The sequence below is a fragment of the Oncorhynchus kisutch genome, unplaced genomic scaffold, assembly GCF_002021735.2.
Source record: "Oncorhynchus kisutch isolate 150728-3 unplaced genomic scaffold, Okis_V2 Okis01b-Okis20b_hom, whole genome shotgun sequence".
In the NCBI taxonomy this organism is placed as follows: Eukaryota; Metazoa; Chordata; class Actinopteri; order Salmoniformes; family Salmonidae; genus Oncorhynchus; species Oncorhynchus kisutch.
This window is the reverse complement of record NW_022261978.1, coordinates 4,848,067-4,862,624: the sequence shown is the minus strand read 5'-3', so window position 1 is coordinate 4,862,624 and position 14,558 is coordinate 4,848,067. Positions and strand designations below refer to the sequence as shown.

The 14,558-nt window shown below is 42.5% G+C and overlaps 1 protein-coding gene across 4 annotated transcripts in view; it reads right to left on the bottom strand.

Annotated features, from left to right (window-relative positions):
• The window catches only part of LOC109884037 (CMRF35-like molecule 2), a 44,601-nt gene that overhangs the window by 26,042 nt on the left and 4,001 nt on the right, over positions 1 to 14,558 (bottom strand). For 2 of the 4 annotated variants that reach the window (XM_031811354.1, XM_031811355.1), the window contains exons 1-2: positions 7,418 to 7,469; positions 5,137 to 5,244 (exon numbers count right to left, since the gene is read on the bottom strand). In XM_031811354.1, the coding sequence (XP_031667214.1) occupies positions 5,137 to 5,221 (85 nt within the window). In that variant the 5' untranslated portion in view covers positions 5,222 to 5,244; positions 7,418 to 7,469. Of the gene's footprint in view, positions 1 to 5,136; positions 5,245 to 7,417; positions 7,470 to 8,854; positions 8,963 to 9,923; positions 10,932 to 14,558 lie in introns of those variants that run through there. The other 2 variants (XM_031811357.1, XM_031811356.1) reach the window with 2 other exon arrangements.

Genomic DNA, 14,558 nt, shown 5'->3' with positions numbered 1-14,558 from the left:
AACAGTCGAGGGTTGTAACAGTGATACAGTTGTCTATCACCTGTTAAAATCATGTTCAACAGAACCAGTTACAGGTTGTTAAATAAGAGAACAGTCGAGGGTTGTAACAGTGATACAGTTGTCTATCACCTGTTAAAATCATGTTCAACAGAACCAGTTACAGGTTGTGAAATAAGAGAACAGTCGAGGGTTGTAACAGTGATACAGTTGTCTATCACCTGTTAAAATCATGTTCAACAGAACCAGTTACAGGTTGTTAAATAAGAGAACAGTCGAGGGTTGTAACAGTGATACAGTTGTCTATCACCTGTTAAAATCATGTTCAACAGAACCAGTTACAGGTTGTGAAATAAGAGAACAGTCGAGGGTTGTAACAGTGATACAGTTGTCTATCACCTGTTAAAATCATGTTCAACAGAACCAGTTACAGGTTGTGAAATAAGAGAACAGTCGAGGGTTGTAACAGTGATACAGTTGTCTATCACCTGTTAAAATCATGTTCAACAGAACCAGTTACAGGTTGTTAAATAAGAGAACAGTCGAGGGTTGTAACAGTGATACAGTTGTCTATCACCTGTTTAAATCATGTTCAACTGAACCAGTTACAGGTTGTTAAATAAGAGAACAGTCGAGGGTTGTAACAGTGATACAGTTGTCTATCACCTGTTAAAATAATGTTCAACAGAACCAGTTACAGGTTGTTAAATAAGAGAACAGTCGAGGGTTGTAACAGTGATACAGTTGTCTATCACCTGTTTAAATCATGTTCAACTGAACCAGTTACAGGTTGTTAAATAAGAGAACAGTCGAGGGTTGTAACAGTGATACAGTTGTCTATCACCTGTTAAAATCATGTTCAACAGAACCAGTTACAGGTTGTGAAATAAGAGAACAGTCGAGGGTTGTAACAGTGATACAGTTGTCTATCACCTGTTAAAATCATGTTCAACAGAACCAGTTACAGGTTGTTAAATAAGAGAACAGTCGAGGGTTGTAACAGTGATACAGTTGTCTATCACCTGTTAAAATCATGTTCAACAGAACCAGTTACAGGTTGTTAAATAAGAGAACAGTCGAGGGTTGTAACAGTGATACAGTTGTCTATCACCTGTTTAAATCATGTTCAACTGAACCAGTTACAGGTTGTTAAATAAGAGAACAGTCGAGGGTTGTAACAGTGATACAGTTGTCTATCACCTGTTAAAATCATGTTCAACTGAACCAGTTACAGGTTGTTAAATAAGAGAACAGTCGAGGGTTGTAACAGTGATACAGTTGTCTATCACCTGTTAAAATCATGTTCAACAGAACCAGTTACAGGTTGTTAAATAAGAGAACAGTCGAGGGTTGTAACAGTGATACAGTTGTCTATCACCTGTTAAAATCATGTTCAACTGAACCAGTTACAGGTTGTTAAATAAGAGAACAGTCGAGGGTTGTAACAGTGATACAGTTGTCTATCACCTGTTAAAATCATGTTCAACTGAACCAGTTACAGGTTGTGAAATAAGAGAACAGTCGAGGGTTGTAACAGTGATACAGTTGTCTATCACCTGTTTAAATCATGTTCAACTGAACCAGTTACAGGTTGTTAAATAAGAGAACAGTCGAGGGTTGTAACAGTGATACAGTTGTCTATCACCTGTTTAAATCATGTTCAACTGAACCAGTTACAGGTTGTTAAATAAGAGAACAGTCGAGGGTTGTAACAGTGATACAGTTGTCTATCACCTGTTTAAATCATGTTCAACTGAACCAGTTACAGGTTGTTAAATAAGAGAACAGTCGAGGGTTGTAACAGTGATACAGTTGTCTATCACCTGTTAAAATCATGTTCAACAGAACCAGTTACAGGTTGTTAAATAAGAGAACAGTCGAGGGTTGTAACAGTGATACAGTTGTCTATCACCTGTTAAAATCATGTTCAACAGAACCAGTTACAGGTTGTGAAATAAGAGAACAGTCGAGGGTTGTAACAGTGATACAGTTGTCTATCACCTGTTAAAATCATGTTCAACAGAACCAGTTACAGGTTGTTAAATAAGAGAACAGTCGAGGGTTGTAACAGTGATACAGTTGTCTATCACCTGTTTAAATCATGTTCAACTGAACCAGTTACAGGTTGTTAAATAAGAGAACAGTCGAGGGTTGTAACAGTGATACAGTTGTCTATCACCTGTTAAAATCATGTTCAACAGAACCAGTTACAGGTTGTTAAATAAGAGAACAGTCGAGGGTTGTAACAGTGATACAGTTGTCTATCACCTGTTAAAATCATGTTCAACAGAACCAGTTACAGGTTGTGAAATAAGAGAACAGTCGAGGGTTGTAACAGTGATACAGTTGTCTATCACCTGTTAAAATCATGTTCAACAGAACCAGTTACAGGTTGTGAAATAAGAGAACAGTCGAGGGTTGTAACAGTGATACAGTTGTCTATCACCTGTTTAAATCATGTTCAACAGAACCAGTTACAGGTTGTTAAATAAGAGAACAGTCGAGGGTTGTAACAGTGATACAGTTGTCTATCACCTGTTAAAATAATGTTCAACAGAACCAGTTACAGGTTGTTAAATAAGAGAACAGTCGAGGGTTGTAACAGTGATACAGTTGTCTATCACCTGTTAAAATCATGTTCAACAGAACCAGTTACAGGTTGTTAAATAAGAGAACAGTCGAGGGTTGTAACAGTGATACAGTTGTCTATCACCTGTTAAAATCATGTTCAACAGAACCAGTTACAGGTTGTTAAATAAGAGAACAGTCGAGGGTTGTAACAGTGATACAGTTGTCTATCACCTGTTAAAATCATGTTCAACAGAACCAGTTACAGGTTGTTAAATAAGAGAACAGTCGAGGGTTGTAACAGTGATACAGTTGTCTATCACCTGTTTAAATCATGTTCAACAGAACCAGTTACAGCTGAAGTATCTGACCATCAATAGATAAACATTAAAATAAAACATTCGTTTTTTAACACAGCAGCATCATATCATCAAGTGCACTTTTTGTAATTAGGAGAAATATCAATCTGGCCTGTTCCTGAATGATATGGAGTTCTGTTATTTAATAGCATGTTGTTGACATGTTGAGCACTTCTGAGATCTCCTACTGATACAGCCTATACCTCCACTACACTACGTTGATATGTATCAGTGGGGATTAAGAAGTCAGTATACTCCACTCCACTACGTTGATATGTATCAGTGGGGATTAAGAAGTCAGTATACTCCACTACGTTGATATGTATCAGTGGGGATTAAGAAGTCAGTATACTCCACTACGTTGATATGTATCAGTGGGTATTAAGAAGTCAGTATACTCCACTACGTTGATATGTATCAGTGGGGATTAAGAAGTCAGTATACTCCACTACGTTGATATGTATCAGTGGGGATTAAGAAGTCAGTATACTCCACTACGTTGATATGTATCAGTGGGGATTAAGAAGTCAGTATACTACACTACGTTGATATGTATCAGTGGGGATTAAGAAGTCAGTATACTCCACTACACTACGTTGATATGTATCAGTGGGGATTAAGAAGTCAGTATACTACACTACGTTGATATGTATCAGTGGGGATTAAGAAGTCAGTATACTCCACTACGTTGATATGTATCAGTGGGTATTAAGAAGTCAGTATACTCCACTACGTTGATATGTATCAGTGGGTATTAAGAAGTCAGTATACTCCACTACGTTGATATGTATCAGTGGGGATTAAGAAGTCAGTATACTCCACTACGTTGATACGTATCAGTGGGTATTAAGAAGTCAGTATACTCCACTACGTTGATATGTATCAGTGGGGATTAAGAAGTCAGTATACTCCACTACACTACGTTGATATGTATCAGTGGGGATTAAGAAGTCAGTATACTCCACTACGTTGATATGTATCAGTGGGGATTAAGAAGTCAGTATACTCCACTACACTACGTTGATATGTATCAGTGGGGATTAAGAAGTCAGTATACTACACTACGTTGATATGTATCAGTGGGGATTAAGAAGTCAGTATACTCCACTACGTTGATATGTATCAGTGGGGATTAAGAAGTCAGTATACTCCACTACGTTGATATGTATCAGTGGGGATTAAGAAGTCAGTATACTCCACTACACTACGTTGATATGTATCAGTGGGGATTAAGAAGTCAGTATACTCCACTACGTTGATATGTATCAGTGGGGATTAAGAAGTCAGTATACTCCACTACACTACGTTGATATGTATCAGTGGGGATTAAGAAGTCAGTATACTCCACTACGTTGATATGTATCAGTGGGGATTAAGAAGTCAGTATACTCCACTACACTACGTTGATATGTATCAGTGGGGATTAAGAAGTCAGTATACTCCACTACGTTGATATGTATCAGTGGGGATTAAGAAGTCAGTATACTCCACCACACTACGTTGATATGTATCAGTGGGGATTAAGAAGTCAGTATACTCCACCACACTACGTTGATATGTATCAGTGGGGATTAAGAAGTCAGTATACTCCACTACACTACGTTGATATGTATCAGTGGGGATTAAGAAGTCAGTATACTCCACTACGTTGATATGTATCAGTGGGGATTAAGAAGTCAGTATACTCCACTACACTACGTTGATATGTATCAGTGGGTATTAAGAAGTCAGTATACTCCACTACGTTGATATGTATCAGTGGGGATTAAGAAGTCAGTATACTCCACTACACTACGTTGATATGTATCAGTGGGGATTAAGAAGTCAGTATACTCCACTACGTTGATATGTATCAGTGGGGATTAAGAAGTCAGTATACTCCACTACACTACGTTGATATGTATCAGTGGGGATTAAGAAGTCAGTATACTCCACTACACTACGTTGATATGTATCAGTGGGGATTAAGAAGTCAGTATACTCCACTACACTACGTTGATATGTATCAGTGGGGATTAAGAAGTCAGTATACTCCACTACGTTGATATGTATCAGTGGGTATTAAGAAGTCAGTATACTCCACTACACTACGTTGATATGTATCAGTGGGGATTAAGAAGTCAGTATACTCCACTACGTTGATATGTATCAGTGGGTATTAAGAAGTCAGTATACTCCACTACACATAAATATTAATCTGAGAGTTACTCACTTGATGATGTCCTGTCTCTCCTCCATTTGTAGATCAGTAGCAGGATGAGTCCCACCACCAACACAGTCAGACTCACACACACCATGATGACCACTGGAAGACCTAGAACTACAAATACAAGATAATAATATATATGTGTATGTACCCTTCTCTTTCTCCTTCCTAAACTACTGTACCAGTTTCCTAACCACCTAGTCCTCCTACTGTACCAGGTTCCTAACCACCTAGTCCCCCTACTGTACCAGGTTCCTAACCACCTAGTCCCCCTACTGTACCAGTTTCCTAACCACCTAGTCCCCCTACTGTACCAGTTTCCTAACCACCTAGTCCCCCTACTGTACCAGTTTCCTATCCACCTAGTCCCCCTACTGTACCAGTTTCCTAACCACCTAGTCCCCCTACTGTACCAGTTTCCTAACCACCTAGTCTCCCTACTCTACCAGTTTCCTAACCACCTAGTCTCCCTACTCTACCAGTTTCCAAACCACCTAGTCCCCTACTCTACCAGTTTCCTAACCACCTGGTCCCCCTACTGTACCAGTTTCCTAACCACCTAGTCCCCCTACTGTACCAGTTTCCTAACCACCTAGTCCTCCTACAACTACTGTACCAGTTTCCTATCCACCTAGTCCCCCTACTAAACCAGTTTCCTAACCACCTAGTCTCCCTACTGTACCAGTTTCCTAACCACCTAGTCCCCCTACTGTACCAGTTTCCTAACCACCTAGTCCTCCTACAACTACTGTACCAGTTTCCTAACCACCTAGTCCCCCTACTGTACCAGTATCCTAACCACCAAGTCCCCCTCCCACTACTGTACCAGTTTCCAAACCATCTATTCATCCTACTGTACCAGTTTCCTATCCACCTAGTCCCCCTACTGTGCCAGTTTCCTATCCACCTAGTCCTCCTACTGTACCAGTTTCCTATCCACATAGTCCCCCTACTGTACCAGGTTCCTAACCACCTTGTCCCCCTACTCTAGAACACCCAGACCAATACCAGAGAACATCAGATCCCCTAGAACACCCAGACCAACACCAGAAAACAGCACGTTACCTAGAACACCCAGAGGAAAAACCAGTCTAGTGCGTAACACTAAACACGTAACAAAACAATTCCACACAAAGACATGGGGGGAACAGAGGAATATATATATATATGCATTGTGATTAGGGAATGTAAACCAGGTGTGCGGAGAACAAGACAAAACAAATGGAAAAATGACAAATGGAGCGGTGATGGCTAGAAGGCCGGTGACGTCGACCGCCGAACGCCGCCTAACAAGGAGGGGAGTTGACTTCGGCCGAAGTCGTGACAGGTTCTTTCCCCAGGCGTTATTGTTTCTGTTCCTGGGTCAGTTAGGTGCATTGTTTGTGTTTCTTATTTTTGTATTATGTTGTGTTTATTTATTAGAACACTTCTTGAACTTCCTCCCCGACTCTCAGCGCACATCATTACAATTTACATATGAGATGAGTAATGTTAGATATGTAAACATTATTAAAGTGGCATTATTTAAAACCTCTTGAAGCTAGGGGCACTATTTTCATTTTTTGAAAAATAACGTTCCCAAAGTAAACGGCCTATTTCTCAGGACCAGATGCTAGAATATGCATATAATTGACAGCTTAGGATAGAAAACACTCTAAAGTTTCCAAAACTGTAAAAATATTGTCTGTGAATATAACAGAACTGATATTGCAGGCGAAAGCCTGAGAAAAATCCAATCAGGAAGTGACTCTTATTTTGAAACCGCTGTGTTCCTATGCATCCCTATTGCCCATTGAAAGGGATATCAACCAGATTCCTTTTTCTATGGCTTCCCTAAGGTGTCAACAGCCTTTAGACATAGTTTCAGGCTTTTAATTTGAAGAATGAGCGTGAACGACCACATTGCGTAAGTGGACAGGTGGGGGCTCTCAGAGTGATTTGTGCACAAAAGAGAGAGGCGGCCATTGTTACTCCCGGTCCTAGTGAAAAGCCAACTGTCCCGGTTGATATATTATCGAATAGATATTTGAAAAACTCCTTGAGGATTGATTATAAAAAACGTTTGACATGTTTCTGTGTACATTATGGATATAATTTGGAATTTTTGTCTGCGTTGTCGTGACCGCTCTTTCCGGTGGATTCCTGGGCATAACGCAACAAACTAACGGAGGTATTTGGATATAAAAAATATCTTTATGGAACAAAAGGAACGTTTGTTGTCTAACTGGGAGTCTCGTGAGTGAAAACATCTGAAGATCATCAAAGGTACACCATCACCTCTACTGACCTCGTCTTCTGGATTATAGCGGGGTGAACAGGCAGTGGCTGGGGTGGTTGTTGTCCTTGATGATCTTTATGGCCTTCCTGTGATGGTGTAGGTGTCCTGGAGGGCAGGTAGTTTTCCCCCGGTGATGTGTTGTGCAGACCACCCTCTGGAGAGCCTTGTGGTTGAGGGCAATGCAGTTGTCCGTAATTGCCTGTAGACGCTGCCACATACATCTCATGTCTGAGCCATTGAATTGTGACTCCACTTTGTCCCTCTACCGACATTTCGCTTGTCTGATTGCCTTGCCGAGGGAAAAACTGCACTGTTTAAATTCACCTATTTGAGTTGAACCGTGTTATTTGGCGTCAAATTAAAAGCTTTTTTTTGTTTCTAGCCATGTCTGTGGTGGTGATGCTGTTGTTACCTTGTGTTCTAGTCATGTCTGTGGTGGTGATGCTGTTGTTACCTTGTGTTCTAGTCATGTCTGTGGTGGTGATGCTGTTGTTACCTTGTGTTCTAGTCATGTCTGTGGTGGTGATGCTGTTGTTACCTTGTGTTCTAGTCATGTCTGTGGTGGTGATGCTGTTGTTACCTTGTGTTCTAGTCATGTCTGTGGTGGTGATGCTGTTGATACCTTGTGTTCTAGTCATGTCTGTGGTGGTGATGCTGTTGTTACCTTGTGTTCTAGTCATGTCTGTGTTGGTGATGCTGTTGTTACCTTGTGTTCTAGTCATGTCTGTGGTGGTGATGCTGTTGTTACCTTGTGTTCTAGCCATGTCTGTGGTGGTGATGCTGTTGTAACCTTGTGTTCTTGTCATGTCTGTGGTGGTGATTCTGTGGTTACCTTGTGGTCTAGTCATGTCTGTGGTGATGATGCTGTGGTTACCCTGTGGTCTAGTCATGTCTGTGGTGGTGATGCTGTTGTTACCTTGTGTTCTAGTCATGATAATCTGTTGGAACATATGAGTCACATAAATTAGGTGAAAACCCCCAACAATGAGAGAGAGCGAGAGAGAGAGAGGCGTACTCGTTTACGTGTGTGGTTTGGGGTGGGTGTTTCCGAGACTGAAAGTAGTACCCACTCTGTGTGTTTCAGAGGAAGTGGTGTGAACCTTGACCTTGAGGCCCTGATGTTCTTATTGTCATAAATACACAATGACTATAACTACTAGTCTCTCAATACAAAACCTCTCTGAGTACAGATACAAGACTAAAGATAATGACTGGACAGGTTATAGGGACTAAATAACATGGGTTAATATCAGTGACTGGGGGAGGAGAGAGGGGGAGAGGAGATGTGGTAGAGTGGAGAGGAGAAGAGGAGATGTGAGAGGGAGATGTGAGGGGTAAGAACAAAAGGTAGACAGAAAGAGAGAGAGATGACAGAGATAGAGAGAGATGTAGGCCTACAGATAAGCGTGTAGGCTTTAGAGAGCAGTTCTACTGAGGGTAATATACCTGCTGTAGAGTTTGAGGAGTCAGTTGTCATGGTAATGTTTGTTGATGGGTGTGTCGTGGAGAGGAGATATCTGGAGGTGATGGAGCCAGGGTTGGGAGGAACAGGAGCTGTAGAGAGAGATAGAGAGTCATGGAGAGAGAGAGAGAGAGTGAGAAAAAGAGAGAGAGAACGAAATAAAAAGAGAAAGATAGAGAGAGTGAGTGAGTGAGGGAGAAAGAGAGAGAGAGTGAGTGAGAAAGATAGAGAGAGAGTGAGTGAGAAAGATAGAGAGAGAGAGTGAGGGAGAAAGATAGAGAGGGTGAGTGAGGGAGAAAGATAGAGAGAGTGAGTGAGTGAGTGAGAAAGAGAGAGAGTGAGTGAGAAAGATAGAGAGAGTGAGTGCGGGAGAAAGATAGAGAGAGAGTGAGGGAGAAAGATAGAGAGGGTGAGTGAGGGAGAAAGATAGAGAGAGAGAGTGAGTGAGTGAGAAAGAGAGAGAGTGAGTGAGAAAGATAGAGAGAGAGAGTGAGTGAGATAGAGAGGGTGAGTGAGGGAGAAAGAGAGAGAGAGTGAGGGAGGGAGAAAGAGAGAGAGAGTGAGTGAGAAAGATAGAGAGAGAGAGAGTGAGTGAGATAGAGAGAGTGAGGGAGAAAGATAGAGAGAGAGTGAGTGAGTGAGTGAGAAAGAGAGAGAGAGTGAGTGAGAAAGATAGAGAGAGTGAGTGAGGGAGAAAGATAGAGAGAGAGAGTGAGGGAGAAAGATAGAGAGGGTGAGTGAGGGAGAAAGATAGAGAGAGAGAGTGAGTGAGTGAGAAAGAGAGAGAGTGAGTGAGAAAGATAGAGAGAGAGTGAGTGAGATAGAGAGGGTGAGTGAGGGAGAAAGATAGAGAGAGAGAGTGAGAAAGATAGAGAGAGAGAGAGTGAGGGAGAAAGATAGAGAGAGAGAGAGGGAGAAAGATAGAGAGAGAGAGAGTGAGGGAGAAAGATAGAGTGAGGGAGAGACACAGAGATATAATGCATCAACACTAATAAATAATGTGTTAAATGTAATCAGACATAAACACACTGATAGAATGTCTTAGACACCAACCTCTGTCCACAGTGATCCTGACTTCAGTCTTGTTATACCACCACCATGTGTTTATTTCACACCAGTATGTCCCTGAATCCTCTAGGACCAGGTTAGTGATGGTCACAGTGAAGACTCTTCTCTCTGTGTCGTCATACAGAGAGAATCTCCCTTTATGAGTCACCGCTGGGTGCTGATGCGTTTGGGTTTTGATCACATCAACCCGGTTGGCCCAGATCCCTTTAGAGAGGTACTTCTGGTGTGTCTCAAACCCCCGGTCATAAGGACACTGAATGGTGTCATTTCCTCCTTCTGTCCCTCTCTTTGTGATCACTGATGACATCACACAGATCACAGCTATGAAACAACCAAAGAAACACATTCACATCATCTCTACAATAACAGTTGCCATAGTCACCATGTTTCACAGACAGTCAGGTAAGGGAGATAGTTGAGTGACAGGTAGAGAATGTTAAATAATCTGGGACTGAGTGGTACAGTACATTTATGTGTTCAGGACTACAGCAAAACAGTAAAACAGTGTTGAAGGATAAAGTACAGTATTGATCACTGTAGCGTACAATGATACATGCCAAGAATTGAGTGCTGTGTTCAGTGAGTAACACAGTTCAATATGAGGTGTGTATTAATGTATTGAGGTCTGATAGTAACAGTTCAATATGGGATGTGTATTAATGTATTGAGGTCTGATAGTAACAGTTCAATATGGGGTGTGTATTAATGTATTGAGGTCTGATAGTAACAGTTCAATATGGGGTGTGTATTAATGTATTGAGGTCTGATAGTAACAGTTCAATATGGGGTGTGTATTAATGTATTGAGGTCTGATAGTAACAGTTCAATATGGGGTGTGTATTAATGTATTGAGGTCTGATAGTAACAGTTCAATATGGGGTGTGTATTAATGTATTGAGGTCTAATAGTAACAGTTCAATATGGGGTGTGTATTAATGTATTGAGGTCTGATAGTAACAGTTCAATATGGGGGTGTATTAATGTATTCAATTAAGGTATACACTGGGTTACTAACACTGGAGTATATAACAGAGTCTGGGGGGGGTACTAACACTGGAGTATATAACAGAGTCTGGGGGGGTTAATTACACTGGAGTATATAACAGAGTCTGGGGGGGGGGTACTATCACTGGAGTATATAACAGAGTCTGGGGGGGTTACTAACACTGGAGTAAATAACAGAGTCTGGGGGGGTTAATGACACTGGAGTATATATCAGAGTCTGGGGGGGTACTATCACTGGAGGATATAACAGAGTGTGGGGGGGTTAATGACACTGGGGTGTATATAAAGAGTCTGGGGGGGTTACTAACACTGGAGTATATAACAGAGTCTGGGGGGGGTTACTAACACTGGAGTATATAACAGAGTCTGGGGGGGGTACTAACACTGGAGTATATAACAGAGTCTGGGGGGGGGTTACTAACACTGGAGTATATATCAGAGTCCGGGGGGGGGGGGGGGTTACTAACACTGGAGTATATAACAGAGTCTGGGGGGGGTTACTAACACTGGAGTATATAACAGAGTCTGGGGGGGTTACTAACACTGGAGTATATAACAGAGTCTGGGGGGGGGTTACTAACACTGGAGTATATAAGAGTCTGGGGGGGGGGTACTAACACTGGAGTATATAACAGAGTCTGGGGGGGTTACTAACACTGGAGTATATAACAGAGTCTGGGGGGGTTACTAACACTGGAGTATATAACAGAGTCTGGGGGGGTACTAACACTGGAGTATATAACAGAGTCTGGGGGGGGGGTACTAACACTGGAGTATATAACAGAGTCTGGGGGGGGTTACCAACACTGGAGTATATAACAGAGTCTGGGGGAGGTTACTAACACTGGAGTATATAACAGAGTCTGGGGGGGGTTACTAACACTGGAGTATATAACAGAGTCTGGGGGGGGGGTTACCAACACTGGAGTATATAACAGAGTCTGGGGGGTACTAACACTGGAGTATATAACAGAGTCTGGGTGGGGGTACTAACACTGGAGTATATAACAGAGTCTGGGGGGGTTACTAACACTGGAGTATATCAGAGTCTGGGGGGGTACTAACACTGGAGTATATAACAGAGTCTGGGGGGGTTACTAACACTGGAGTATATAATAGAGTCTGGGGGGGTTAATTACACTGGGGTATATAACAGAGTCTGGGGGGGGGGGGTACTAACACTGGAGTATATAACAGAGTCTGGGGGGGTTAATTACACTGGAGTATATAACAGAGTCTGGGGGGGTACTAACACTGGAGTATATAACAGAGTCTGGGGGGGGTTAATGACACTGGAGTATATAACAGAGTCTGGGGGGGTTAATGACACTGGAGTATATAACAGAGTCTGGGGGGGTACTATCACTGGAGTATATAACAGAGTCTGGGGGGGTTACTAACACTGGAGTATATAACAGAGTCTGGGGGGGGGGTTACTAACACTGGAGTATATAACAGAGTCTGGGGGGGTTACTAACACTGGAGTATATAACAGAGTCTGGGGGGGTTAATGACACTGGAGTTTATAACAGAGTGTGGGGGGGTTAATGACACTGGAGTGTATATAAAGAGTCTGGGGGGGGTTACTAACACTGGAGTATATAACAGAGTCTGGGTGGGGGGGGTTACTAACACTGGAATATATAACAGAGTCTGGGGGGGTACTAACACTGGAGTTTATAACAGAGTGTGGGGGGGTTACTAACACTGGAGTATATAACAGAGTCTGGGGGGGTTAGTAACACTGGAGTATATAACAGAGTCTGGGGGGGGTACTAACACTGGAGTATATAACAGAGTCTGGGGGGGTTACTAACACTGGAGTATATAACAGAGTCTGGGTGGGGGTACTAACACTGGAGTATATAACAGAGTCTGGGGGGGGTACTAACACTGGAGTATATAACAGAGTCTGGGGGGGTTAATGACACTGGAGTTTATAACAGAGTGTGGGGGGGTTAATGACACTGGAGTGTATATAAAGAGTCTGGGGGGGTTACTAACACTGGAGTATATAACAGAGTCTGGGTGGGGGTACTAACACTGGAGTATATAACAGAGTCTGGGGGGGGTACTAACACTGGAGTATATAACAGAGTCTGGGGGGGTTACTAACACTGGAGTATATAATAGAGTCTGGGGGGGTTACTAACACTGGGGTATATAACAGAGTCTGGGGGGGGGTACTAACACTGGAGTATATAACAGAGTCTGGGGGGGTTAATTACACTGGAGTATATAACAGAGTCTGGGGGGTACTATCACTGGAGTATATAACAGAGTCTGGGGGGGTTACTAACACTGGAGTATATAACAGAGTCTGGGGGGGTTAACGACACTGGAGTATATAACAGAGTCTGGGGGGGGTTACTAACACTGGAGTATATAACAGAGTCTGGGGGGGGGGGGGGTTACTAACACTGGATTATATAACAGAGTCTGGGGGGGTTACTAACACTGGAGTATATAACAGAGTCTGGGGGGGTTAATGACACTGGAGTATATAACAGAGTCTGGGGGGGTTACTAACACTGGAGTATATAACAGAGTCTGGGGGGGTGGTTACTAACACTGGAGTATATAACAGAGTCTGCGTGGGGGGGGGGTTACTAACACTGGAGTATATAACAGAGTGTGGGGGGGTACTAACACTGGAGTTTATAACAGAGTCTGGGGGGGTACTAACACTGGAGTTTATAACAGAGTGTGGGGGGGTTAATGACACTGGAGTATATAACAGAGTCTGGGTGGGGGGGGGGGGTTACTAACACTGGAGTATATAACAGAGTGTGGGGGGGTTAATGACACTGGAGTGTATATAAAGAGTCTGGGGGGGTTACTAACACTGGAGTATATAACAGAGTGTGGGGGGGTTAATGACACTGGAGTATATAACAGAGTCTGGGGGGGGTTAATGACACTGGAGTATATAACAGAGTCTGGGGGGGGTTAATGACACTGGAGTATATAACAGAGTTTGGGGGGGTTACTAACACTGGAGTATATAACAGAGTGTGGGGAGGTTAATGACACTGGAGTATATAACAGAGTGTGGAGGGGTTAATGACACTGGAGTGTATATAAAGAGTCTTTAGGATAAAGGGGGAGGCTTGCAAGCTGAAAAACACCATCCCAAACGTGAAGCACGGGGGTGGCAGCATCATGTTGTGGGGGATGCTTTGCTGCAGGAGAGACTGGTTCACTTCACAGAATAGATGGCATCATGAGGCAGGAAAAGTATGTGGATATAATGAAGCAACATCTCAAGACATCAGTCAGGAAGTTAAAGCTTGGTCACAAATGGGTCTTCCAAATGAACAATGACCCCAAGCATACTTCCAAAGTTGTGGAAAATGGCTTAAGGACAACAAAGTCAAGGTATTGGAGTGGCCATCACAAAGACCTAACCTCAATCCTATAGAATACTTGTGGGCAGAACTGAAAAAGTGTGTGCGAGCAAGGAGGCCTACAAACCTGACTCAGTTACACCAGCTCTGTCAGGAGGAACACACACTCACTCACTCACTCACTCACACAGTTTCCCAGTAAGTGAGAAAGTCAAGAGGGAACAGTCCTGAGAAGAGAAACCAGCACAGTTCTCTGTTACGAGAAAAC